The following is a 27788-nucleotide window of genomic DNA, read 5'->3' as shown; positions in this document are numbered from 1 at the left end:
TTTCCACCAGTTTGCAGCCATTAGCACTACATTTAATTGAGTTAGTAACACTGATCCCAGGGTAGCTCAGAATATGCCAAATGCAGTAGAATATTTTATAATTTGTGTTTCATGATGTGTCCTGCTCTCACAGGAAGTGACATTGGTCAAAACAGGTGGCCCTCTGGGGCTGAGCATCGTGGGTGGGAGTGACCATGCCAGCCACCCATTTGGCATCAGTGAACCAGGCGTGTTCATTTCAAAGGTAACTTTGACAAAATTGTGTAGAACTTACCCAAGAAGCAAATGGCATGCATGTTCTGTGTATGGCTACAACACCCGTTAAGCTACAAGGCCATTTAAGTCAAGAACCCAACCTCCTCTGACCACTTTGTTTTTTCTGAGTAGGTCATCCCTAATGGTCTAGCCTGTCAGAGTGGGCTACGAGTGGGCGATCGGATACTAGAGGTGAACACCATTGATCTGCGACATGCCACGCACCAGGAGGCCGTGAAAGCTCTGCTCTCCAACAAGCAGGAGATCCGCCTGTTGGTCCGCAGAGACCCTTCACCCCCCGGCATGCAGGTACACACAGGCACTTATGTGGCAAATGTGCACATGCAGATCATTCACTCACTACTGTATACACAGACACAGCAGACTGACGTTGGCAGTGTTTTGAAATCCATAATGTGGAAGTAAAACTACGCTTCATTTGTTTAGGAAATTGTGATTCACAAACAGCCAGGAGAGAAGCTGGGAATCAGCATCAGAGGAGGTGCTAGAGGACATGCAGGCAACCCCTTTGACCCTACAGATGAGGGTATCTTCATCTCCAAGGTAATAATCAAATAACCATTCCAAAAAACATTTACAGACAGATTTTGGAATTCTTGAATAAGGAGGTAAAGAGATACAAATAATCTGAAAAGCATTTATTGAAATTAGACTAATATGGCTATGAATTTTGATTGAGTTGATTTGTTTATTTACTGTAATTGTAATTAATTTCAGATTATAGACTGTAGTACTTGAGTGAATTTTCAGTTTCAAAAATTTCATTTCAAAAGAGAAACTAGGACATCACTGAATTCACTCCTAAATATTAGTTGATTTGTGTTTACAGCAAATAAATTTCGTTTAGAAAATTTAGTTTTAAAATTTAGTTTTGATAATAATTATAATTTAATTCTTTTTCTAAGATTCTGACCTTTTTTATTCAATAAAGAAATCCTTCAGAAGACGAAGAGAATCTAGTCTTGTTTGTGTTTTAGCCAGTGCTTCCTAGGCTGGTATGAAGTACTTTAATTCTGTCTTTCTGTCCTGATTGTAGGTGAGCTCCAGTGGTGCTGCCGCACGAGATGGCCGCCTGAAGGTGGGCATGAGAATCCTAGAGGTGGGCAATCACAGTCTCCTGGGCATGACTCACACAGAAGCAGTCAGGGTTTTGCGTGCCACTGGAGATACGTTAGTCATGCTGGTGTGTGACGGCTTCGATCCCAGGAACGCGCCAGGCATTGAGGTAAACTACAGCAAACCTTAAATGACAGAATATACAAGAAAGCTACATAGTTTGGGGTAATCAGACACTAGAGATGCTAATTTTGGTAAACTCTTTTGATCAGTTCTTTGGAATCATCATTAGGCAGTGGTTAACTGTTAATTGACAAGCTTAAAAATCATCTCATTAATACAGATATTTCCAGTTCTGAAATCTGATTGGCTGAGCCATGTTCAAAGCCATTATGAAATACTTGATATACACTCGCTTATGAGCGCACACATCACTGAGATAAAAAGTGTTACTTGTATAGACCGTGGAACTGATAAGTGGGGTCAAGCATAAGCGTGTATGTGAAGAGAGCAGCTCAAAACCGAATTTAAACATAGCCTAAATAAAAACAGTTTAGGGCTGACAAATATTTGTTCATGATTATATGACTAAAAAACTAAAAAGTTGACAAAATGACAGGAAAATATAATAATGGACCCCTGAAAATTTATTATTCTAAAATTTTAAATTTCATTACTAGCCTTACTCATTACTAGCCCAAGTTAAAATGTACATCAATGCCATGATATTGGCTAGTTTTCAGTCACTGTATCACAGCAGCTCTCGACTTCTGTTGCCATCAACCAGGTCCTTTTTCCACACCTGTGTGATTTCCTTGCACTGCAGTTCATCACAATTTCTCTTGGAGAACATGGGCTAAATAGTTTTCTGCGTTAGTGCTTGTGGATGTTTTGCTTTTGATATGGCACATCATTGAAGTTGTGCTATCCTACCTTTGACAATTGGTCCTGAACACCACTGTTTTAGCTGCAAGATTTATTTTTTGGTAGGCCTATTGTTCCCTCATGTTTACCGCCCAAAAACGTTCTTTAACTTGAGTGGTAAACCCACCTATTCAAAAATGAACTGTTGTTTATTGGAAATAAATCAATTGGTTAATGGTTAATCATTAACATTTATATGTTCCAATGTGGTTTTCCTTTTCTTTGTTTGTATGCAGGCATCCCCAGGTGTGATCGCTAACCCATTTGCATCAGGGATTGTCCGAAAGAATAGCATGGAGAGCATCTCTTCAATAGACAGAGACCTGAGCCCAGAGGAGATGGACATTATGCAGAAGGTGAGCTTTTCATACATCACACTGTAGAACATGTCTTACGAAAATAAGAAGTAGCATTAAAAGGAACTATTGCTGTTTTCTTCTAAAGGAGGTTGAGATGGTGAGGGAGACGTCTCAGTGGGAGCGAGAGGAGATGGAGAAAGTGGTGAGTGAACTTTTGCTGGCTTATCATAGAAGACAAGTCTTCAAGGCAAAAACAGGAGTTATTTTCCAAATTCACAAGCTTCCCTTATGACGTTTGCTAATATGTGTGGGTTCTATCCTTCTCAATTTCTCTCTTTTCCCCTCTTTCCCTACCCCTCCCTGAATGAACTCTCATTCCTGTCTTTCCATATTCATTTTTCAATCCTGCCAACTTGTTTTCTTTTAACTCCCATTCACTTCCTTCATAACGTCCATCTCTTCGATTGCATTCGCACCATTCACTGCGTCGTTCATCCAAACCCCAACATCATGTAACACCTTTCCCCATTGATTGAATGGATGTGTGCTTGTGTCCATCGTTCATCCTTTTTTGGTCTATGACCTCCTCATGTGTGACTGGTCAACCCCTCTCCTCCTGCCCTTCCCCCTCCTCTCTTGGTGAAGGAGCGAATGCGCTTGGAGCGCGAGGAAGCTACTCGCCTGCTGGAGGAGGAAACTGAGGTGAGGCCTCATGCCCCTGCTGCTTTAGGACTGCCCCTGCCACCAGAGGGCAGCAGTGCGCTCTGGGCTTGGACATGCCACTGAGCATCAACCTGTTCCTCCTCTGAATCTCTGAGCTTGAGAAAGAACTTTAGCTTTAGTTATAATAGTATGTTACGGCGCTGATATGGTTTTTTTTATTTTATTTTTTGTACATCCTGAAAACTGACTTTCTAAACAATGTTTTAAATTATTTAATATTGTGCATTGTCCGCAGAGCTTGAGCACTGGACCTCTGAAACTGGACTACAAAACACTGGCAGCCCTTCCTACAACCAGTCTACAGAAAGTGAATCGGGTGAGTTGCAGCCTGTTATGCTTTCAGCTTTCCATGCTGAGCAAGAGTGCCGGCAAAGTCGCTTTAGAGTGACCTGAGCAGACAAAGCAGAAACCTTAAGCTGTACAGTCTGCACTGCATTCCATCAATTTGAGGTTGGCCTGTGACAGGTGACAGAATGACCATGAGTAACAGTCCCCAGTGACAGTAAATTGATTTAAGGCAAGCCATAGCAAGACACTATTATTACCAAGAAATGTGAAGTGAAGATATGTGAAGATAACAGAACTTTTAAACATGTTGTATGATCCTATATTAATACCATATTCGTTGTAACTAACAGATGAAATTGTTCTAAAATGCGGCTGTTGAGCTGCACTGGTTGAACATCCCTGGTGCTGGAGGCAGATATAATGGCAATACAGAAAAAACCCTTATGTTACAGTGCACATCCTCGGACCACAATGGCAGGTGGAATTAATTTACAGCCTGACTAATCTGAAAATTACATAACTGGTACAGATTTAAGGGTAATAAAAAAACAAGTTTTTTATTTTTAAATATATAATATGTTATCGTTTTAGGTGCATTTTACATGTTTTATTTGATGTTCTGTATTTAGATTCAGTTCAAGCTATATTGCTGTAATAGAATTGAGGGCGTGGTGACACCCAGCTTAGCTGTGACGTGAATGGTTTTCCTAACAACAGAAACATCTGATATTTTGGCCAGACCCTAAACTGACCACCGACAACTAACAGAGTGCACTTTCAAAATAGGTTTTGCCCTTTGCACTAGATGAAAGTAAAACTTGGATAGACCTGAAAAGTACATTCAGAAACTGGAAGGCCAGATTCCTGCACAGAATTTTCTTGCTTAAGCACACCTGATTCAACTCATCAGTTAATTGCTAGGTTTAGTTGGTGTGCTAGAGCAGGGAAATCACCAAACTGCTGGACTCTGGCCCTCAATTCCATACCCCTGCTATAAACCAATCGAGTGGTTCCCAACATAGTCCTCAAGGCTACTCACACAGCTACTCAACCCAACTTGCAATAGGGATGAAGGAAAAGTGTGGACTGTCTGGGGGGGCCCTGAGGACCAAGTTGGGAACCACTTAACTTATCTTGTCGAATGTGTTGACCACATTACACTCCCAGTTGAAATATATTATAGTTCCTGTATAGATGTAGTTCCTATATAGATGATTGTAGGTTACAGAATGTGCCTTTGTTCAATGATAGAAATGTGCAGAATGTTGCAGAAAATGCTTAATCGCTTAGTTTTTAAGTTGGACACAAGTATTTTGAAGAGCGCTCTTTGTGCTTTGAGTCTGTATTAAGGTTTTAAAATCAATTCTAAAAACAAAAGATAAACAGTGTATAAACAGAAATGTCTAGATTCCTGTTTTTATGAACTTATGAAATTGTTTTTGAGCAGCTTGAACAAGCAAAAAAGATTACTATAATTCAATTTTGAGGTAAAAGCAACAGAAGGTGCATATTTTTTAAGATCAAAGTCAAGCCTGTGATATAAGGGAATATTGCATTGTTACCCCTCCATTGTTATTTAATTGAAAAAAAAAATGTTGCTATTAAAAATTGTCTTGGATAGAGCTTAGAAGGACACACACCCATGGATCGACTGAATCTTGAAAAGAAATTAAAGACTGTGTCATAGGATAATTGTAAAGTATCAGTGCCACACTTGAAGTTGTTTTGTGATTCCACTCTGAGTCATGGAATTATCAGACTTATTTTTGAATGCTTATGGGTGCTTTTCATAGTAGCCCACATACCACCTTGCCCCCTAAATAAATAAAATTGTTTTGTAGTTCTGTCTGTTTCCCTGTAACACCAGCTCATGATGGTGAAGTGGGCAGCTATTAAAAAAGCTATTTTCAGTTAAAATTCCAGGCAAGTCATTGTTGCATCCTAAAAATTTAAAAACTTTTTTTTTTGGTGCATCTTACACAACCACAAATTAAAGGAAAGATTGAATACTCTGTCTTATTTTACCTCTGACAATCTGGCAACAAAGCTACAGTTCCTTGTGCTCAAAAAGAAAAAAGAAAACTGGACAGGGGAATTGGGGTGACAGCTGACGAGGACTCAGAGGTTATTTTAAAAAAAGTATGTCTGCGGCTGATTGGTCATGCTGCTCATGGGTGGGCCTTTGGGGAGTAAGGTTCCAGTCATAGAGTTTAATCTCCTCCAAGCATTTTACATGTGTCCAGCAACCTGAAGCTGATACCTTCTTAACGTGAGTGCCTATGCTTTCTCTGTTGAAGCTCTCTTTTCTTCCTTTAATTTCTGCTGTATGATCTTTGTTCTCTGTCAGTTTTTCCTCTATAGTCAATGCTGACCTCTGGCAGTTTTTTATTTGATTGTGAAAGTGAAAGTGTGAAGTGGTTTAAGTCTTTCATTTGATTTTATTGTGATTTGAAGAATTTACTGGTTGTTCTTATTTTAAATATCAGATAAATTTGAGACTCCTTGGTTTCATTTGGTGAGAGGTGTGACTTTGATTTAGTATTAATATGTAGTAATTTCACCTGTGTTTATGCTGTTAAGGCATAGCTTTAAATTCAACAAAAGGTTTAGTAGTCTTATCTGCGCACATGGTACAGTTCTGTACATTTGGCTGTTTGAAGGTTCTTTTAATAGTGCTTATATAAAAAGTTATTGCTACATAAATCAAGTGTCTGAGTTTTAAAATGGTATTCTCCTGTTTGTATATTGAGCAGGTCTTTTCTGGGAGTGTTTAACCTACATAGAGCTTGCAGCTGTTTGAAAAGATATGCATGGGGAGGTGGAGGGAGCAGAGAAACGCTATCGTACGCTTAGCCATGCTCCTGACTCTGTACTTGTGACACTTCTTTTTAGGATTGCCTCTGTGACAGTTGACGTTTGTATGGGTAACTTGTGCCTGAGGACTGAGGTACTTTAGACGGAGACATTGATTTTCCAAGGGCTCAGCTGGTCCCCCTTTACTTTTGAATACAGGGGTTCAACATTACTGCCTCACTGATTGCTGTTTACAGGCTGTTTCCCATTAAGTATGTCACATAGGCCTTTGAGTAATTGTGAATATCTGTACTTGGATAAATGTAGTGATTTACAGTCGTGCAGCCATGAGGAGATGAGAGAGACGAGAGTGCAGCTGTCTTGAGTCAGAGGTCTTTGGGTTACATGCCACTCCACTGACCTTGTTCTCGCAAGCTAGAAAACCAACCCCCCATGCATTACTGTTATCTAGGAAACTATTTTCAGTATGGCAGTATGGCCCAGACTCAATTTGGATGTCTTATATTTAGCATCTATACAAATCATAGAGTTGGAAGCTGTTAGTCTTGAACCTGTTTAACTATGAGCAGCAGATGGGTAACTGAAGTGGTATTTAATGAGTTTAAATGCTCAGTTTTATCTCATTGAGGCAATTTTTGACCCATAGTGAGGTTTGCTCTGTGGAATTTGTGTCCTCGAGACATTTTGGCATAATGGGATAGATGTGTGTAGTTTAATTTGTTTGACTGCTGTGATCATTTTCAAGGTGTTGTGGAATGTATCATTGGACTCCAATGTAAAATGTACAGCACTGTACAAAAGTCTTAAGCCACCTGAGGAAACTGTTGGAAACTTATATGGCCACTAAATGTGTTTTTGCTTCAATAACATTAATTAACTTTATAGCGAATAAAAATAAACATTAATGGAGTGTAAGGTAACACGAGTTTCTTGTTTTTAAAGAATTATTTTCTTGGAAGTTAATTTCTTTGTTTCAAATTCTTGAGCTGGTTGCAAGAGCGCAGGTTTGGTTCTTCTTCTTTCTGATGCAGCTCCAGCCATTGCATAGATTTGTTCAGTTCACACAAACTGAAATACCACAAATACCTATACAAAGACTGGGCTATTTTTCCAGGAGTGATTTGGAAATAGTTAACACTGGCATAAAAATCGTAGTTTATCATAGCGGTGCAACAAAATGAAAGTTCTTGGCCGAAACCAAAACTCTGGATACATTATGTCAAAAACAAACAAACAAAAAAAGTATTTTTCTTCATTGTTTGTGAAAAATAAAAAACAAAAGTCAAATGTTAATGAGAATAGCCCTTTTAGTATTGATTATCCTTTCGGTAGGACATAATTATTACAGTATGCACAATATGTGCCTACAAAATTCAGCATCCTCTGTAAAGATATAAAATAAATGAATAAGTCCATTATTTTTAGTTACACCTTTTAGAATTTTTTATAATTTTACTGTGGCTACAGATGGTGTTGGCATGCTAGGAGGGATTTTTCTTTCTGCTTTCTGTGTGTTGCTGCATATTTCGCGAGATGTTACGTTTTCAAGTGGTATAAAATCTGTAATAGAGAAGTTCTTGGGTGTTGTGCCCCTCTTGACACTTGAAACCCCTCTTGAAACTTTTGTTTATTTGGATTTAGATTCATTCCATTGTTAGCGTTTTTCCTGCCCAGGGGGCCTAAGACTTTTGCACAGAATAATGAGACTTCTTTTCCTTTTCTGTTAGTTTCCTCTCCTTTGTTTGCAACTGTATTACTTTGCTCTATCACATCTCCTCCATTGTTCCTTGTCATCGTTTTTGTGTATTTTCTTTTCATTCCTCTCTCTCACTCTTCAGTTCTGTCCTTCCTCTGCTGAATCCTACCCCATGGAGACTGCTCTTCAGGCCAGGCAGACTGGCTCTATAGAACACCATGGCTTTGAGAAAGCTCATGCCACATTATGTCATGTAGATGCTCCTGTCCTTCCCTCGTCCTCACCCTGCCCAGTTACGAGCTCAGCGGCTCCCAAACAGTCGCCAGTCATGCAGGACCCTGTTCCCGCACCAGTTGCACAGGAAATACAAGAGGAGGAGCGTTTAGTGGACTCTCAGCCCATCTGTTTCAGTGAAAATCCCTTCCTGATAGCTAATCGCAAGAGCAAGGGCCGTCCTCGTGAGGAGTGCATCCTTTCAGGGCCGCCCACAGGCTATGGCAGGCAGGGGCAGCTTCAGACCTGGTTGTATAACAAGGCAAGCGGCCTTGGACAGTGGTGTTTTTGGATCAGCATGGCATGTCACTGCAAGTTGCAAAATATCATTCCTAACAAAATTCCTGCACATGTATAGAAAAATGAACAAATTATTCTAATTTGTTCATTTTGGAAAAAATAAACAATTCAGGAGAAAAATAAATTCCTTGCTTTTTAAAACCACTCTTAGTTATGAATGTTGTTAACAATTGACAGTGGAGCACCACAAGGGTGAAGTACACTCAAACTAACACTTTTGTCGAAAGCATGTTTTGTGTTGCTTTTCAATTCTTTATTTGTAAGTCTTAAAGGTCTGTTAAGAACAGATATCCTGCTTTGCAATATTCTATACAATCAAATGCCGTTGTCCAACGTTGATTAGTTTCAGGTGATATGCGGCTTTTCATTTTGTCAAAGCAGAGTTTGGAAGCTGTTGCTATTTGAAAATTCCTATTAAGAGACTGGAAATGCTTGAAATGTGAAGTCGACAGGTGGTGTTGAAGAATGGATGAAAGGCCCCTCACCCTCTAAATTTACCAGCAACCCTTTAGAAAGGATCCTGAAGGCACCAGTAATATATCACTAGTCCAGTTTTGCCAAATCATAAATTCATTCTAAATTCTCATCCCTGATTTTTTTTAAATGGCTGGAAAACTTGAGTCATTCTAAAAATAAGTGCATTTTGAAAGTTATGAATTCATCATTTGTCCTTGTGATAAATTATCTCACAATATGCTTTTCTGAGAATATTGTGGATGTTTAGTGCAGTGCAGTGGAGGATGTAAAATGTGTAATACAAATCATTGTAGTCATAGTTTTGATAGTATATTTAAATGTGCCACTAATCGTTCTTTTTTGTCTGTTCTGAATGATCAAACCTCAGAAAAAATAATGGAGAAAATTTGTTTAAGAATGGGCATTTTGTATTTTTGCCATGTTGCCCAGCTCTAGTGGCAGATCACTCGAATACTACTTGTGATAATGTTTAATGTAGCTGAAATAACGATTAATGAAAATAACAATATAAATGCTTGTTTTACTGGGTGGTTTCCAAATTTCCAGGTAGCCTCTAAGTGTTGAGGGAGCACTAAGAATCATCAAAATGAATCAACAAACTTTCGGTATTTATAGACTAACAGAATTACATGATATTACAACTATCACTAGACTGTAGTTTTACAGTGTTCAGTAGGAAACTCACTTAAAGAGAGTGTTTGGTCTCATTTTGTTGGCCTAATTGTGCTAGCTTGCTGAGATGGATCTTGTAGCCCAACTTTACCACAAATGTTAGTACTTTGTGTTTGAGTCTGCATGGCCTAGTGAATGTCACCAGGGGTGTTTTGTAGCTATATGTTTACTCATACTTCATAATCTTTCTCTGCAGGCTCCATCTACTGAGGCCCAAAGGATTGACAGTCCTGTCCGAGAGCCACTTTACTCCCCCACTTCTCACCTGGTGAGTCCATTACTTGTCCCAAGTACACTATTCACAGATACAAATCATCACATTTGTATTCGGTCATGCTGGGTGATTTTCTTTTTCCCCCCATTTATAGTGTGGATTTTGGCTAGTATGTGTGCCTAGTTTAGTTCATGTGCTATTTGTGTTGAGTGACACACTCTCTTTGCTAGCCTTGGTTCATTTTACATCATTATGTCACACCTGTCCTATTTTCGGTGTATAGGAAAAAGTGCTAAAGGGATAAAGCAATCTCACCCTCCTTTTGCTCACCTCATGCCTTCATGACACCTCCTTTCCTAGCCATCCCATCATCAGTCCTCATCCTCAGCCCCTCTGGCCCTGGGCAGAGAGACACGATTCGTAAGTGGGCTGCCCAAGCACGACCTGCTACTTACGGCTTCCACTGCTGGTCCTCAGCGCACTTAGTGAGACTCACAGGCATGCAAGTGTGCCTTGGTGCATTGACAGAGTGCTTTGTTGCCATATGAAGTCTCTCACAGTTACATGAGGCTTTACTCCGTGATTACATATAATGACATACAGCGTCAGTTGCATTTTAGCATATAATGAAATTTGGGGCCAGAGTGGATTATATTGACTGCATCAGATAAGGTTAGGGTGATTTTGACTGCAGTGGGAACTTGACCGGAGCTGTAACTGTGATTTAGGTCCTTTAATTCCTTTTGGGCTCTGCTAGCTTTGACTGCTCTTGCCATTGTGTATAGATTTAGATGGTGCCTGCTTAATGCTGGCATGTTGCTTAGGGCAAAAGTCTGCTTAGCCTTTTAGAAAGTAGCTCCCTCTCAGGAACATATTCATATATTCCCATTTCACAGCATGCTTAATTTTGCTCTGTTCCAGGCAAGCATTCATTTCACCTCCCATGCGACTGCCAAGGACCATTCCTCAGTGAGTGTTCATAAAAAGCTTGATAGCTTTGTTTAATGACGTTGACCAAATTATGATAGATGACCTGGCTAGCAAAGATGTTGGCTGTTGTCATGCTAGTGAACGACTTGGTTGTTTACTTACATTTTTTCCTCCACTTTTTAGACCAAGCCTGGTGCCATCCAGCCCATCTCCCGGGTGCGGCCTGCTATGTCACCAGCCAGTCAGGATGGCCACAGTAGTCCCAACCCTTTCCAGCATGGCCCCTCCCCCATCAACTCCCAGACCACTGTAAGATCCCTCACCACTGTCTAAAGCACATTCCACACATGCTGCCCCCCTATTTCCAGCATCTACCAAATTATATACAAGATGCATCTGAGACAAGTCATGTATCATTTGTCAAATCATGCCACTGTATCGTATATGATAAGGTGTGGTCCAAGTTGTGCCTGTGAAGTCTTCAGACGTCATATTTCTCCTCTCAGAGCTAAGTAGTGAGTTACTGAGAGATGACGCCTCAAAAGTACTAATGATCTGCGAGGTTTAAAGGAAATCTCATTTACTCTGCAGCTGTATCGACTTCATGTTAAATAGAATTCTGTGTGCCTATTTTTACGATTGACACATCTCTTACTTTTTGTTTTTCTTTTGTACCGAAGCCATATCCAATCAGTCAGGGTTTGCACTCATATTACCTCAGGGTTTTAGTGCTGTTGCAATTTCGGCACAGCTCCATCTTCCATGCGTTCACTCGTTCCACAGTCCTCCCTCTCTCGATTTCTCTCTCTCCACTTCCATCCCTCTATCCGTACAAGGCGAGTCACCTGCATGCTCTCTACCCATGCGTTACCCAGCTTTGTTCTGCCTTTGCTACTCTGTCTCTCATTTTCTGTTCCATCCTTGTTCTTGTCCTCTGTTCGTTCCTCTACCCCTTCTCTCCTTGCTTCTCGATCCCCTGGCCCCCCTTCTGTGCAGCCTCGTGCCCCTTCCCCTGACACTTTCGACGAATTCCCCATCAATATCAAGCAGGCATATAAGGCCTTCGCAGCTGTGCCCCACACCTTGGCCGTGCTGGAGCCTCCGCAGGTATGGTAGATGGTCCTTGAGGTTGTGAGCATGTCATGGTCTTCTTGGCATCAAGTCCCCTGGTCAGCAGGCCTTTACATTGGAGCAAATCCTTTGGGAGCTTGTCTTCTGTTGGTCAGTGTTTTTGCATGAGTCAATCACATTGGTGAAGTGTCCAGTTGTGGCTCTTTTCTCTGGAGTAACAGTGTCCATCTGTCATTCGTGCTGTGTTTGGTTGGTCCTGTTTCAGCATTTGATGGTGTGCAGAGTTCTTAACAAAGCCATCTCATCTCAAATAAATCAATGAGTGTTTTCAGCTCCTTGCCTGCTGACTTCTCTCCCCCTTCCACTACTGGTTTGTGATTTTTGTGTTCTTTTTAAAAATTGTTGTTGTTTTCTTACCTTCTGCTCTTTGCCTGTTCTGTGCTTTTTTAGGATCTGTATGGCCAGAGGAACAATATCCACCCAAAGCAGCCATCACCAGAGGTATGTCTGTTTGTTTAATTCGAAGACGTCTTGCAATACTGTAGCTTTGTACTCATTATGATAAAGGAATGTTCCTTGATCATGGTTCCAGTGGCCATTGTACTCATTGTATGGTGTACGCTGGAGAGCTGGATAAAAGAAGTTTCAGTTCAGTTTTCTCCCTTGCCCTGAATAGACATTCAGCTAAGACACATTTGATGTACAAAGTTCACTTGCTTAGTTTTGCACTGTAGTCACTAGGCTAATGTAACTAACAAGCAAACTTGTACTCCACCAATAATTAGCACCATGCAAACTGCAAATAGACTTACTAATGTGGTTTCTGACACATTCTTATCTATAAAAATGGACAAAAGTATGCAGTAGTGTTAGCCGTCTTAAAACCTGAATTTTGAGCCCATTTTTATAGATGTGCATATGCTTTTTTTGCTAAGCTATTGCTTTAAGCAGTGTCCATATGATATTGATAGTGTTTGTAATGGCTCTTTCAGCCTGAGCTGTGTAATGAGGTGTTTGTAGAGGAGGTTGATGGCAAGGGTCGTGGCCTCCTCACCCCTCGCCCCTCCTTATCGTCTGACCGGCGCGAGTACAGGAGTCTGGCAGCTGTGCCACGCCTGTCTCGCCCCTCTCTGGAGTCGAAGGTACCCGGCCCTGCATGGGCCAGTGCTCAGCACTTAGCCTGTGCCCTCTCTCTCCCACCCTTACTGGGTGACATGCTATTTTTGCTTTGGTGGAGGGGCAGAGGTTCATGTCGCTTCAAACAACTGTCCATGCAGCTGTGGGATATTTCTTGGTTGGGAACGCTCTGATTAAATCAGTCTGTAAGCGGAATCTTTTTTAAGCAGGAAAATATGGTATTGGATTAGAGGCCAACATAATCTTTTTTTCTTTTCCACAAACATTTTAAGCACTCTTCGAATTTGCATGAAGTCAGTTGTCATGTTTGTTATGTATGTATGTATGTCTGATGACTATTATCACTGCGATTAAACTGTCTTACTATCTTGGCAAAATTCTGTCATGGACTTGTGTTGGTGTACTTCTGTTTGAACTTCTGTTGGTGTATTATGTGCTCAATTGTATGTTCAATGAAATTCATAACAAACTGCTGTGTTTTTGAGCTTTGGACACATTTAAAAAGATCTGTGTTGACCCACAGTCTGAAGGCTCCAAAAATGGCTTTTTCTCCCACAGACCCCCTCGCCATGCGGGAGAGGCAGCCCAGAACAGCGTTCATTTAGAGACCGGCAGAAGTACTTTGAAATTGATGTGAAGCAGCAGACGCCAGATAGCAAGCCCAAACCTCGTGTTTCACTCGTGGGGGAGGATGATCTAAAGAAAATGAAGGAGGAGGAGGGTTAGTGTCTCTTCTCTTTTGGTCTTGCTCTAAGAAATTTTGTCCACAAATTTATTAAGGTTTAATAAGGTACTGTATTTTAACAACTGTCTGTGTGAAGACTTACTCAGGTGGCTTATGTTTTCTTATGTTCACTCTCAGCAAAGAGAATTGAGCAGAGAGCACGAGACTATTTGCTGGATGAGGATGAGGATGAGGAAGAGGAGGATTTGGCTAAGCAAGTGGCAGCTATGAAGGCCCAAGGCAAGGTGATCCTGGATGGAGTGGAATACAAGGTGGAGTCTGTTGGCAGCCACGCTTCTACTCCGCCCAGGCAGTGTGCCACGCCTCCAAGCTACAGTGCCACACCTCCCAGCTACTGCGGCAGCTCAGGGTACGCTGCTTCTCCTGGCTGTGTTACTTATGCCCTACTTACTTTATCACTTACCATTTTACTGTTTCATATCACTGTAATACCTTGCTAGTGCTCAACTTACATGTGTTTGTAAAGAGCAAATCAGAATCACATCCTGTACTGTAATTCTTGCAGAATTTAAATACAAGCATGATTGGATAAAAATCAATTAGTAAATTACAGACATTTATGTTTTAGTTCCCAGAAATCATTAGTAGAGAAATCAGTGCAGCACTACTGGCATTATCCACCCAAAACTTTTTTGTTCTTTGTTGTTGTGTTGTTGTTGTTGTTGTTGTTGTTATGTAATGCTGATCTGTCCTATACAAATTTATTATAACGGAACAGTAAGGCTGGGCGATAAATTGATAACGATAATTATCGCGATAACTCTTCCTCGATAGAGCAATAAGAAATGTTCGATAAATGTTCGATATAATCTCACACTTCCACGTTGTAGCGACAGCCCTGGTGGCGTTTTCTTCTGCAAGGAAAGCAACACTACTTTGCTGTCACCAGGAGAGGGTGCACTTCCGAGTTTTTCGACATGATTAGAGAGGGGGGGGGCCAAATATACTTTAGCAACACCTGAAACGTGGAGTTATACATTTCCTGTTTGAGTGGAGCGATCAGCGATCTGTCCTCCTGTGACCGAGTGTGAGTGACGAGATAAGTGGTGTAACTATACTGTCCTACAGCGAACTCACCTCTTTCCTAACATCCTAACCAGCTTTAGCAGCGTTAAATCACGTCTGCTCCTAACAACTAAAGCGCTGTTACAGTGTTCAAAAGGTCATATTTAAGTATTAGTGCATTCCCGAGCAAAGAAAGTGAAAGAAAGAAGTGGATTCATGCCAGTTACAGCCCTGATTTAAACAAAAGCAAACTGAGGAAGCTGTGAGGCATTGGAAAGCGGGAGAGCGCTAGCTTTCCAGGCTAGCTGTTTTTAGCAGCTGGCTAACTTGAAGCAGCGCTCTGGCACACAGACGATACGGCGAATTGATGATACTGTAGATCAAATAAGATACAAAAACACCGCTTTCAGTTTAAACATACCTAAAAGGAGGATTCTGTTTGTCTGGTGTTGATATATTGCGATTCACGCCTTAAACTACTACGATAGCATAGAGAAACCCAGTCGTCTGCTAGCTGGTGTTTGAATACTGTGATATGCTCTGACATGGATGTGGTAGGAGTGATGGCAGTAAGGCGGCGTGAACCATCACTGACCTACCGAGCCAGCTAATGTTTGCTGTTCGTACTAAGCTGACATTGTTGAGAAACTAAACAGTTCAGCACTGTTGTTGGCCACTTGTTTAGCATTTGTAACGGGATAGCCTAGCAAAAATAATCTTTTCTTTCTTATATTTTGATTTACAAAAACTGCGGCCATGCTTTTCCAGCTGATAAAAACAGCTCACCAGAAACTTTCTCTCACTTTCCCATGACAGATTTGTGAAATGTTCCACTGTTTGGTGAGTGTTTGTCGTGTTCCGACCATAAAGGATAGTTTAAAACAGCAACCACCCAGGAGCAAAAATCAGCCTTCAAACTTCAAAGAATGATTTGACATTTATCGCGATATGTATCGATATCGAATCAATATGAATTTTGTTTATCGTGATAACGTTTTTGGCCATATCACCCAGCTCTACGGAACAGTGGTTGCCAATCCTCCTCCTGGAAATCTCTGCACAGGGCCTTAACCCTACATGGATAAGGCCCTGTGAAAAAATACAGATTGTGGTGGACACTGGTATAATTGGGGCAGATAACTTTGTAGGATGTGCAGGACCATGGTCTGTAGATCGTGGACAGTCTCACTGACACTTCAAGTGAGCCCTGGCTAAGAGGGTAGCACACAAACATTTGTTAAAATGCTCAGATGTAGAACAAATACTGAAATAAAATGAAATTAATTTAACATTTTAACAATCTGATCTCAAAATCCAATCAGCACATTCTTATTACTCTGTGTCAGATTTTGCTTAATATTTGCAGCCAGTATAATTTTACTGTTTGTCACTTCCTTCTGATTAATGTTTTTTCCCCTCCTTCCCAGACCTTCCTCTGTAGATGGTAAGGGTGATTCCCAGCGCAATTCTATGGAGGACAGCTTTAGACTGGAGCAGAGACCCAACTCCATGACAGGGTAACTAAAGGAACATTATAGTTTAGTTCTGTGTTTTTGCCGGTTTGTTGGCTTATTTGAAATGACCATTGTATCTGTACAGTCTGATTCCTGTCTATTCTGCTGAGTCTGCGGCTCCCATCCGGACAGCCAAGGCTGAACGCAGGCACCAGGAGCGGCTGCGCATGCAGAGCCCAGAGCTTGCAGTGGCTACAGACAGGGAGCTCTCACCTGCGGAGAAAAGAGCCCTGGAGGCTGAGAAGAGAGCCATGTGGAGAGCAGCCAGGTAGAGCAAACTCCATCCTGCGATCCAGAGATGTCTAGCTCAAACATATCAGCTCCACTAGTCGCAAAGTCCCTGTTCCAGTGTTAATTTTCCCTTCTGACTCAGATTGTCTGTCATAGTGTTTTACCTTCCATCTATACCCTCTTCTTCTCTTTCCCTTTCTCTGTTTGTTCCTGTATTTTGTCTCTCCTCTCCTGCTCCCGTTCTCTGTCTGGTTGGCTGCTCCCAAGGCCTTATGGTCTAGAGGAGGACGTTAGGCAGTATGAGCAAGACCTGGCCAAGAGGCTCTACCAGTCGCGTGTGAGGGCGTCGTTAGGCAGCGCTGCATACCCTCCCGCTTCCTGCTCCTCTTCCTCTTCCTCTCAGCCCAGGTCTGCCCTGCCCAGCCACAGTGCATTGTCAGGGCTGAGCTCTGGTGCTTTCAAGCTGCTTTGAATGCTTGTAGGAGTTGTAGTGTGTGAGGACAGTAGCTTATAGTAAATCTGTAAAAGTGCCTGGGGTGCAGAAAGATGTGCATTTTTAAATATTTGTTTATTTATTTTGAACGTTGCTAGTTTTGAAATTTGCAGTGGGTGAATGTGCTGTGCTGGGGCTTAAAGGCACATCTGCACGTGTGCAGTTTTTCAGTTGCACCTTTTATCTCTGCATTCCTTCGTCCCTCTCGATTTGTCTCTTTCGTCTTCTGTCTCTGTATGTATAGGTTCATTATCTGCCCTGTTTTGTCTTTTGCTTTATTCCCACTTTTTTGCCTGCTTTGTCGGCTTCTCTTTTTCTTTGGTCTTCATCTAACATCATATTAACTTTCTAGTCCACACAGATCTGTTAAACAGTTACCTTGGGACATTTAGCTGACATATTCTTGATCTCACAGCTGTTCTTTCTCTCTCGTTCTCTCTCTCAGCCTTCATTGTATTTGATATTCTCTAAGAAGGGCTGCACAATTATTCAAAATAATAATTTGGTAAAGCAAATCGTTTCCACAGTGCACTGTCTCACTGTTTTGGTACAGTATCAATAGAAACTGCGTTAATTCTGCAGTCTTTCCTCTGCCTTGTGCCTGTCTGTTTCACATTCTTTAACTTCACCCTTCCATCTCCCTCTCTCTGTCTTTTGGTTTCTCTTTCTTTCTGCTTAAACTTTATTTTTCTCTCTGTTCCTCTAGGATGAAATCTCTAGAGCAGGATGCACTCAAGGCTCAGATGGTCATTGCTAAGTCTAAGGAGGGCAGAAAGCGGGGGACCCTAGACCAGTTAGCAGAGTCTCCCTCTCCTGCTCCCACGCCCTCACCCACCCCTATGGAAGGTGAGCCCACTGTCCCCGTTAACACAAAGGCAGCATTGGCTTAGTGTCAGTATGAGGCTTTCAAAGTCTCAAAGTCTCTGTCTTGTTTTTCCTCTTGAACAGATGTCAGTCCACGGGCTGTGACGTCACCGGGTCGACTGGTATGAGGTTTTTTTTATTCTTTTTTATTTATTTGTGTATTAGTTTGTTAATTCACAACTGGCTTGGCTGCTTTAAGTTCTAAATTTCCCACAGCTGTTTATAGAGTATTGTTTTATTACAGTTCATCTTTTCTTGCCCATTAAGTACGAGCACTTAGAAATCCATTCTTTAATCTTCCATTCATCATCCAAAGCAAGCAAAACAAAATCCCATTCACATGAACTGCTTCCTCGTCCTTTTTCTTGTTCATTTCTGTCCTCTCCTCATCCCTCTCCTTTATTTTTTTTCCTCTCTCTGTCTCTCTGTCTGTTTTCTTCCTCTCTGTTTTCTCCCTCTCTCACTCTTTCTGTTTTCTCCCTCTCCCCCTCTCTCTCTCTCTCTCTCCCTCTCCCTCTCCCTCTCCCTCTCCCTCTCTCTCTCTCTCTCTCTCTCTCTCTCTCTCTCTCTCTCACCCTCTCTATTTTCTCCCTCTCTCTCTGTTTTCTACCTCTCTCTCTGTCTTTCTTGTTTTTGTTTTTTTTCCCCTCCATCTCCCTCTCTCCACCTCTTTTTGCTACCCTTTAGTCCCTGTCAGAAAAGAAGTTTGACTACCGACAGTTCGCTGCCATTCCTTCTTCCAAACCCGTATACGACATTCAGGTATTGCCTGCATGCCAAGTTCCCAGGAACCCGACCCTCCTTAACCTCTCACCTCAGTCCTGTCCACCTGGCTTTCCCTGTTACCTCTCTCCCTCCTGGCCTTGCTCATAACTAGCAATGTCAATGGTAACTGGGCCTCCTGCTCCTCTCTGTAAAACAACTTGAACGTTCAGCTCAACTTCAGGTTTTGATCTTTAGCTGGTTGCCATTTGGATTCCAAAACTAGTGGCGCATCTTACTGCTCATCTTTTAATCTCACTTAATTTCCACACCCACTTGGGAAATTCTGTGTGCCTCATCTTCCCAGTGTGAGAATGTCAAGGGGCTTTTTAACATTTGAACTGGTTGAGGACTTGGTCCACTAGCTTTATGGTACTCCAAAACATGGGATATTACACTAACGTCAGGATGGAAAAACTAAACTGACCCTCTCCTCCACTCAAAGCCTTTCCTCCCACTCACCCTCAGCAACTTTCACTAGTCAGCCATGTAATCTGAGTCCATTAAGCATTAAGATGTGTTGGAAATATAAACTAACCTTGTCTTGAGTTACACTGTGTTTATCTCAAGTCTGAATTCCTGTACTTGCAACTTTTCATCAAAAGGAAAAAGCATTCAGTGTCATGTAATTGGAATTTGGATCGGGAAGTTTTGATCTATCTTTTATCTCCTTATGCTGCAGAAAGATTTATTTTTATTTTTATTTTTTTTTTAAATTCACCAGTGTCCTGGAACTTTCACTTCATCTTTTACATGATGTATAGCCGTATAGCTACGTTGTCAGACGTTACGTGGAACAAAATTCTTTACTTAGAAAGCATGTGAACACTCCAATTGATGACATTTTAGCAACAGCTGATTTCCATCTTGCGAGGAGCACTTGTATGTGACACTCGGTGCAAATTATGGAGGCAGAAATTGTTCCATCCCTCACATCACAAAGGTTGGCCTGGAATCTGAGTATAATTAAGTTGGACCGCTTGCAGTTTTTGATCGAACCAACAGGACAGACAGTTAAACAGGCCTGAAAGGGAACATGGGAAGCTAGGAGCAAGGGAAGGTCGCCCTTTTCGGTGTTGGTGTGTTGTGTCTTTGTGGATGTTTGGATGAACATTGGTCATGTGTGGCGGGGTAACGTATTGGGTATTGTTCTAATATCCTTTTATGTGATACTGCACCAAAGACCACCAAATTGAGGCTCTGTAAGGTTTAGGAAGCATCAGATGTAATGCAACGAACAAGCTTCAGCCACTACTGGTTGATGACACTACTAGGTGTTATTAGCACGCATGAGCCAGTTAATGCCTTTTACCAAGGTAAGCTATGCAGATGCAGGATGTCTTGTGGTGGTACAATAACTTTCTCATTGTACATCAAGACTGCTAATTTATGCTTATTGGAATTAAACTCAGAGAGAACAAGAAATCCTTGGTGAAACAGCTTATCTGCTGTTTGGTGGCCTTAAAGTGTGCCTTGATATATTTTTTTTTTGTCGAGTGCTGTTTTTGATGTCTGTAATTGATGGAGTCTCAGTGTTAAGCAATGCCTTCACCCTGACAGCTATAACTTGGCTAGTAGATGGGCTAGAGCTTTGTGCTTAGTCAAGCACATGGTCAGGACAGGAGTACCGCACAGTTCAAAAACAGTAAATCCTTTGGAGGGTGAAGGACTGTATGGCATGCTAATCCTTTTTGAGTGTTTTGTGTGGACCCTGTCATGAACTGTTTTGCTGATTTCACAACCAATCCTCTGTATTAACTCTTGTGGTGAGATGATATGCTAGGTGTTTTTTTTGGTTTATTTTTTTATTTTTTATTTGCATGTTTCAGGTTGACACTGAGTCAGTCCCCAGTGCAGATGGACAAATCTAACCCCTCCCTCTAACGGTTAACCTCTGATACCAGAATAGGAGTTTGTGGAGATGTGGGATTGAAAAAGAAGATTCTTTTCATTGTTCACTTTGGCAGGAAATGGAGTTACACCTGGGTTTTGTTGCTGGTTTCTGAACCACTGTTTTCCATCCTCTGAATGCAGTCTTTGTCGATGGCCCTGTATTCTCAAACTAAAATGATGATGGCCTTTACTGTGTGCTGGCAGAGCACACAAGTTAATCCCTCTCTCACACTCTTTCTTCTCTTGCAGTCTCCTGGTGCCACAGATGACCTTCACTTCATCGATGATGCCTCCAATAACCCAGGTAAGCTGCTGAATGATTAGCTTGAATGATTCATCAGATCAAGACTTAAGGTATCGTTGGATGGGCAAAATGTTATGAACATGCCTGTTGTCTACTACTTTGCTGACAATTGCTGTCCCCTTGACACAGGCAGTTTCCTAGGATAGGTGGTCTTCTGATATTGGTAGGAGTTTGGAATGTGTTTACGCTTGTGTGAGCGCATGTTTGGGTCTTAAATGAATGCATATTCTCTGGAGCTTTTAACATGTCTGAGGCAGGTAGCTGGAAGCTTGCTCATGTATAATCTGAAATCTGGTCTGAAAATCAGTGAAAATTGAGAAAATAGAAAATGTTTAACATTCCTTTTTATTTTTTTAATGTACGCACAACATGAAATCTACAATGATTAAACTCAGTCTAAACCACTGCCATCCAGTTCTTGTCCTCAGGTAGCAGAGCATGGGACACAACTCACACAGGAACAATGAGAGGATGTCCCTGATATAAAATATATACAAACATATATATATATATATATATATATATATATATATATATATATATATATACACAGTGGGGTGCGAAAGTTTGGGCAGCCTTGTTAATTTTCCTGATTTACCTTTATAAATCATTGATTGTTTGGATAAAAAAATTCCGTTAAATATATCATATAGGGGACAAACACAGTGATACTTGAGAAGTGAAACGAAGTTTATATGAAATACAGAAAGTGTGCAATAATTGTCTAAACAAAATTAGGCAGGTGCATAAATTTGGGCACCAAAAAAAAAACCTTAACTCAATATTTAGTAGATCCTCCTTTCGCAGAAATAACAGCCTCTAAACGCTTCCTATAGCTTCTAATGAGAGTCTGGATTGTGGCTGAAGGTATTTTAGACCATTCTTCTTTACAAAACATCTCTAGTTCATTCAGGTTTGATGGTTTCCGAGCATGGACAGCTCTCTTTAAGTGACACCACAGATTTTCAATAATATTCAGGTCTGGGGACTGAGATGGCCATTCCAGAACGTTGTACTTGTTCCTCTGCATGAATACCTTAGTAGATTTTGAGCAGTGTTTAGGGTCGTTGTCTCGTTGGAAGATCCAGCCCCGGCGCAGCTTCAGCTTTGTCACTGATTCCTGGACACTGATCTCCAGAATCTGCTGATATTGATTGGAATCCATGCGTCCCTCAACTTTAACAAGATTCCCAGTCCCTGTACTGGCCACACAGCCCCACAGCATGATGGAACCACCACCAAATTTTACTGTAGGTAGCAGGTGTTTTTCTTGGAGTGCTGTGTTCTTTTTCCTCCATGCATAACGACCCTTATTATGCCCAAATAACTCTATTTTAGGTTCATCAGTCCACAGCACCTTATTCCAAAATGAAGCTGGCTTGTCCAAATGTGCTTTAGCATACCTCAAGCGGCTCTGTTTGTGATGTGGGCAGAGAAAAGGCTTCCTCTGCATCACTCTCCCATACAGCATCTCCTTGTGTTAAGTGCGCCGAATAGTTGAACGATGCACAGTGACTCCATCAGCAGCAAGATCATGTTGTAGGTCTTTGGTGCTGGTCTGTGGGTTGACGCTGACTGTTCTCAACATCCTTCGCTTCTGTTTATTCGAGATTTTTCTTGGTCTGCCACTTCGAGCCTTGACTTGAACTGTGCCTGTGGTCTTCCATTTTCTCACAATGTTTCTCACAGTGGAGACTGAAAGCTGAAATCTCTGAGATAGCTTTCTGTATCCTTCCCCTAAACCATGACGGTGAACAATCTTTGTTTTCAGGTCATTTGAAAGTTGTTTTGAGACTCCCATGCTGCGACTCTTCAGAGAAGATGCAAAGAGGAGAAAAACTTACAATTGCCCCCCTTAAATACCCTTTCTCATAATTGGAGTCACCTGTGTATGGAGGTCAAGGGTCACTGAACTTACCAAACCAAATTTGAGTTCCAATAATTAGTTCTAAAGGTTTTGAAATCAATAAAATGACAACAGTGCCCAAATTTATGCACCTGCCTACTTTTGTTTAACCAATTATTGCACACTTTCTGTAAATCATATAAACTTCATTTCACTTCTCAAATATCACTGTGTTTGTCCCCTATATGATATATTTCACGGAGTTTTTTTATCCAAACAATCAATGATTTATAAAGGTAAATCAGGAAAATTAACAAGGCTGCCCAAACTTTCGCACCCCACTGTATATATTCAATTTATTCAGACTTTTCCTCAAAACCATACTGTAGCTGTACAAACAAAGCATATGTCAGTTTTATTGTGCTGAAATTTGCAGTTCTCCTTTTTGGTCAAAAATACATTTTCTAGTGTTTGACGCAGCGTCTTTTGACAAATCATATTTTGTTAAAAGCTAATCAGGTTCAAACTACGTAGAATTGTATTGTATTGAGTTAATTTATTAAACTTTAGCAAGTTGGCGCTAGTCCCTCAGTCTGTTACAATGAACCCCATCTTTGTTTATCTGATGTAATATTTCCTGTTTATTGTAATATTTCTGCTCATGCCACTTTTGACTGTTCACAAACAATAGGTGATTTGTAGCAGAGATTTGTAGGTATTAATCTTGCTAAAACATAGCAAATTTTTTAACATACATATATGTATATATATATATATATATATATATATTATAAACAAAATAGGTTTGCAGTACCGCATTGACAGATTTGACTATTTGCAGTGTTCATGTTCCTTTGACATATTTCAAACTGCCTGTTATGTAGCTCCTTGTGCTGGTAGTCAAATGGGACTGGAATTTCAGCCCAGTAGACGTCAGTAAGGTTAACTAATCTGCATAACAGTATTGATGCTTCAGAACCAGAAATGTATATAACACTTATATAACATGATCACTTATTACACATCACTTAATATTGTGTTTCCATGTTGTTTGTGCATGACTAACCTCAGCTGGAGTGTGAATAGTAAATCTAATCATTAGTCAACACCATTTAATATCTGCACGGTGTGCAGTGCTGCTTGTTAGCCAGACCAGGTTCACTAAGATTCTGTGAGGTTTTTGAGACTTTACAAATGTATCTTTGCAGAATGTCAGTGAGTATGTGATTCATAGTATGAACTGTTACTTTCACCAGAGCTCAGACTATAGTATGCTTGCTGAGGGGTTTTAGCTTAATGTGGAATTTCTCCATAACTCAACCGTTGAGATGTAAACAAAAGTGATTCAGGGTGGTTTGTGTAATGGTACATTATAGAGAAAACAACTCGGATTTATTTACAGTACAGTGGTGGTGATGGGAACCGAGGTTGTGATGTCTACAATGCAAATAAAGCAATTTTATTTACTATGTGAAATAACTAATGAACCTATACATGTCTTATGAGGTTTATATGTAATACTTATGATGGTGAAATAGTGATACTACAAAGAATTTTGTACTATTTTGCCTTTCAACGCTCTACATGTACCGCTTCATCATGAATGGATTTGAAAAAAAAACTTTTAGGCCAAAATTTGATCTCAAAACTACTGTAAAACAGTGTCTCAGGCATCAGGTGGTGGGTTCGTAACCTTCTTAATGTAGTAACTTTCTGTGAGAGAGCTATTAGAGACAGTAAACTCTGGTTCCAGTCACCACCACTGTAAACAAATTGACTCAGGTCTTAAGAACACTGCATTTCACATCAAAGCACTCTGGATGATTTTATTTACATCTTACCCATTTATTAACACAGAAATTTAGAAAAATTGGTGGAATTCCCATTTAAAATGGCACCAGGCTCCTGGTCTTTATTCTTCAATATCTGCTTTATTCTTCAATGATAACTTCTACTGTATCTACCTTTGTATTTTTGAGCATCCAAGCACAACCGTTTCCAGCTTGCTTTTGTTGGGTAATAATCACAGTTGTTGGGTGTTGATTTTTTTGGGGGGTATACAGTAGAATGCCAAGGTTCGCGCACCCCTGGTCAAATTACATGTTCTGTTGATTTTGTAAGTGAAAAAAATTAACACTCTTCAGAGAACACACTAAAAACTGGCAAGTTCTGCATTTTAGTGCACAATTTGTATTTATTTGCAGTTTAACGTTGGGGGAGGGGGGGGACAATGTGCCATATGTTTTGCACAGACTACATTCTATGTTTTATTCATTTGTTTTTCCTCAATGTTAAACTCAGCAAATAAACAGTAATTGTGCATTAAAACATGCAGCAGTGTGTCTCCGTAGAGGATGTGTAACTTATTTTCAGTTAGAAAATCAACAAAACATCATTTGACCAGGGGCGCCCAAACTTTTGCACGACTGTATCTTGGTGTTGTTTGTATGGTAACATTCTTTCTGGCCTCAGGGTGTGTGTGTGTGTGTGTGTGTGTGTGTGTGTGTGTGTGTGTGTGCTCAGCAGGGTGTTCAGCGTGCTTGTGAAGAGGTGGATGGGTCTGAAGCCTACAGTTGACACACAAATCTCTCATTCGCCTGATACTGACATGTTTCGTTTCACTCTTTAGCTTCCTACATAGATGCGGAGGTGCCGGTAGCTCCTGTTGCGGCCACGTCTGCTCTGGAGGAGATGGCTCTGTACAGCAACAAGCGCAAACTACGACAAGGCAGGCGCAGTCTGGAGACGCCTGTTCCCACATAACCACATCCACACACGTTTACACACACACACACATACATTCACACATGATGCAGATAAGGAGGGTAGTTCACATTAAGTAGCGATGCTAAGAGGTATAAACTAAACTAAAATAACATGCATTCACAGACATTCAACCACTCTATCTACAGTGCCGACCATCAGAATGACAGGTTAAGAAAACACTACAGCTTCTTGTCTCCTGCACACCAGTCTGGCCTTTACAGTTGGCATAGATGCAGAGGACTCATCCTCCTCTCTAGCAGATGGTGGGGGTGACAAACATCATAAAAGACAATGTTTTATTTTATTTTTTTCTCTTTTTCTTCAGTTTGCGTTTTAGAAGCTGAATTATTTTTAAAAGATGCTGTTTGGGGTTCCTTTTTAATACTTCAGTTTTAAATCTCTACTGATTTTAATGTTAAAAAAAGTTGGAAATTAAAAAAAAAGATGTAAATGAATTCATTTTTTTTCAATAGCATTTCTCCCAGGAGATCATTTGAAAAGAGAGAATTCTGCTACCTTCACTGCCCCATACAGACTAGAATGGTTCTGGTCCTACTTTCTGATTTTAAAACATACATCTTGAACATCTTATGCGTAACTTATTACTGTAATATACCCTCTCATTTGTGGGCAGCCTTCCATTTGCAGCTTCTATTAGCATTTTACAAGATGATTAACTCATCATCATTGGGGATACAAATACCATGCACCTATGAGGCATAAAGCTTTATATCAACTTCATGACCATATCAAGTGCAAAATAACAATTTCATCCAGTATTTTCTATCTGTAAAGTGATACAAATGAATGTACTTTTGTTTTCTGACATTTAAAGCAATTTAAAAACTGTCCACATAAATATCATTTATATGTAGCATCTGCCAGGTCTCCTTTAAGCATGAGCTTAAACCAAACTAAATGGCTCTCTAGTTGATCTGAATCAGGACTAAGAGAATAAAGCCTACAAAAGACATCAATTTTATAACTTTGGGGAAAAAAAACTTGGATAAAAATTAACTTGCTCTTCAAGTGCTCTGGTTACCTAATCATGAATTCTCAAAGGTCCTCACTTTTGGGTTTCTTTACTTCTTGGACCATGTTGGCATGTTATTTTCTGGAACATTCCTGTCACCTTGACTATATATACATGCTAAAAAAACAACCCTTAGACATACACTTTGTCCAAATGTGCAAATCCAATCTCAGACCCTGAACTTTAATGCGCCATTCTTAAGAGAAGGTCCATCTTGTCAGCTCCATCAAAATATGGTACCATGCTTTCTATTTATGTAAAACTGGGGTTGGGGGACTTTGTTCATTTGGTTTTTGTTTCCATGTAAATCATGCTCATATCTTTTGTCTCTGGGGCGGCTACTCCAGACAGGCATGTGAAGGTAGTAGATTATATTTTGACTATACTACTCTTTTTTTTCTTTTCTCTTTTCAATCTAATTTTTGATTTAATTTAAATCTGAAGCCACTGAAATTCTTATCGTTGTGTGAATAATGTACAAAATGCTGAGAGAAGCAAAAATCCAAGTTGAAACTGAGCCAGTCTGCACCACGACCATTTGCCTGGGTGGCATACGTAATTCAGACATGGTCTAGACTGGGTGCTCCTTGCATGTATATTGGCTTTGTTGCAAATTTTCTTCCAATCCTGGGTTAAGAAAAGAGAATCTTTTCATCCCTCTCTAGAACACATTATTTGACCGTTCTCAAACCCATTCAAATGTTCTATTACTTAAGCTGCCATCTACACTGTGGTCAGATGACTGCCATGTCAAACAATGTTTTTAATTTAACTTTACTAATCTTAGCTTTTCGTGTTGCTCTTGCTAACTGAAATTCAGTTTTGGATGATAACACTTTGGGAATGGCTGATCATTTATTGTATTTTTTTAAGGACAAGTAGAAATCACGTTTTCATGTAATTATTGGGATTCACTACATTTTTGCAGCAGGACAGTTGTTTTGGTCTCTCCCTTTTTGGTTGTTGTTCTTGATTTCGGGTGGGGGGAGGGGGCTTTTTTGCTAAATGGGTCGAGGGAGGGGCTGAAGGCTGGGGATAGAGCTCATTCAGGACTGTAACTAGTGAATTTGTACAACCAAAGAAGTCTATTTTGTGGTTCAGGAATAATAAAGTTTACTTTTCATTTAACGAGCCGAGGTCCCAAAATGTGTCTTTTCTTGTATAATTGTGTCCAGGACAACT

The 27788-nt window shown here is 40.5% G+C and overlaps 1 protein-coding gene across 15 annotated transcripts in view; it reads left to right on the top strand.

Annotated features, from left to right (window-relative positions):
* Positions 1-27739, top strand: part of scrib (scribble planar cell polarity protein) — a 93642-nt gene extending 65903 nt beyond the window's left edge. For 3 of the 15 annotated variants that reach the window (XM_036596911.1, XM_036596914.1, XM_036596910.1), the window contains 24 exons: positions 134-244; positions 388-564; positions 703-819; positions 1313-1501; positions 2493-2612; positions 2701-2757; positions 3201-3257; positions 3514-3594; positions 9995-10066; positions 10934-10981; positions 11126-11251; positions 11939-12049; positions 12464-12514; positions 13006-13155; positions 13709-13871; positions 14013-14244; positions 16328-16417; positions 16500-16682; positions 16913-17053; positions 17845-17984; positions 18087-18124; positions 18690-18764; positions 20907-20961; positions 25437-27739. In XM_036596911.1, the coding sequence (XP_036452804.1) occupies positions 134-244; positions 388-564; positions 703-819; positions 1313-1501; positions 2493-2612; positions 2701-2757; positions 3201-3257; positions 3514-3594; positions 9995-10066; positions 10934-10981; positions 11126-11251; positions 11939-12049; positions 12464-12514; positions 13006-13155; positions 13709-13871; positions 14013-14244; positions 16328-16417; positions 16500-16682; positions 16913-17053; positions 17845-17984; positions 18087-18124; positions 18690-18764; positions 20907-20961; positions 25437-25570 (2718 nt within the window). In that variant the 3' untranslated portion in view covers positions 25571-27739. Of the gene's footprint in view, positions 1-133; positions 245-387; positions 565-702; positions 820-1312; positions 1502-2492; positions 2613-2700; positions 2758-3200; positions 3258-3513; positions 3595-8218; positions 8612-9994; positions 10067-10372; positions 10433-10933; positions 10982-11125; positions 11252-11938; positions 12050-12463; positions 12515-13005; positions 13156-13708; positions 13872-14012; positions 14245-16327; positions 16418-16499; positions 16683-16912; positions 17054-17844; positions 17985-18086; positions 18125-18689; positions 18765-20906; positions 20962-21090; positions 21125-25436 lie in introns of all 15 variants that reach the window. The other 12 variants (XM_036596925.1, XM_036596917.1, XM_036596921.1 and 9 more) reach the window with 12 other exon arrangements.
* The last annotated feature ends 49 nt before the right edge of the window (positions 27740-27788 follow it).

The sequence above is a fragment of the Colossoma macropomum genome, unplaced genomic scaffold (assembly GCF_904425465.1).
Source record: "Colossoma macropomum unplaced genomic scaffold, Colossoma_macropomum, whole genome shotgun sequence".
NCBI lineage: Eukaryota > Metazoa > Chordata > Actinopteri > Characiformes > Serrasalmidae > Colossoma > Colossoma macropomum.
The sequence above is the reverse complement of the archived record's forward strand: the minus strand, read 5'-3'. Positions and strand labels throughout refer to the sequence as shown.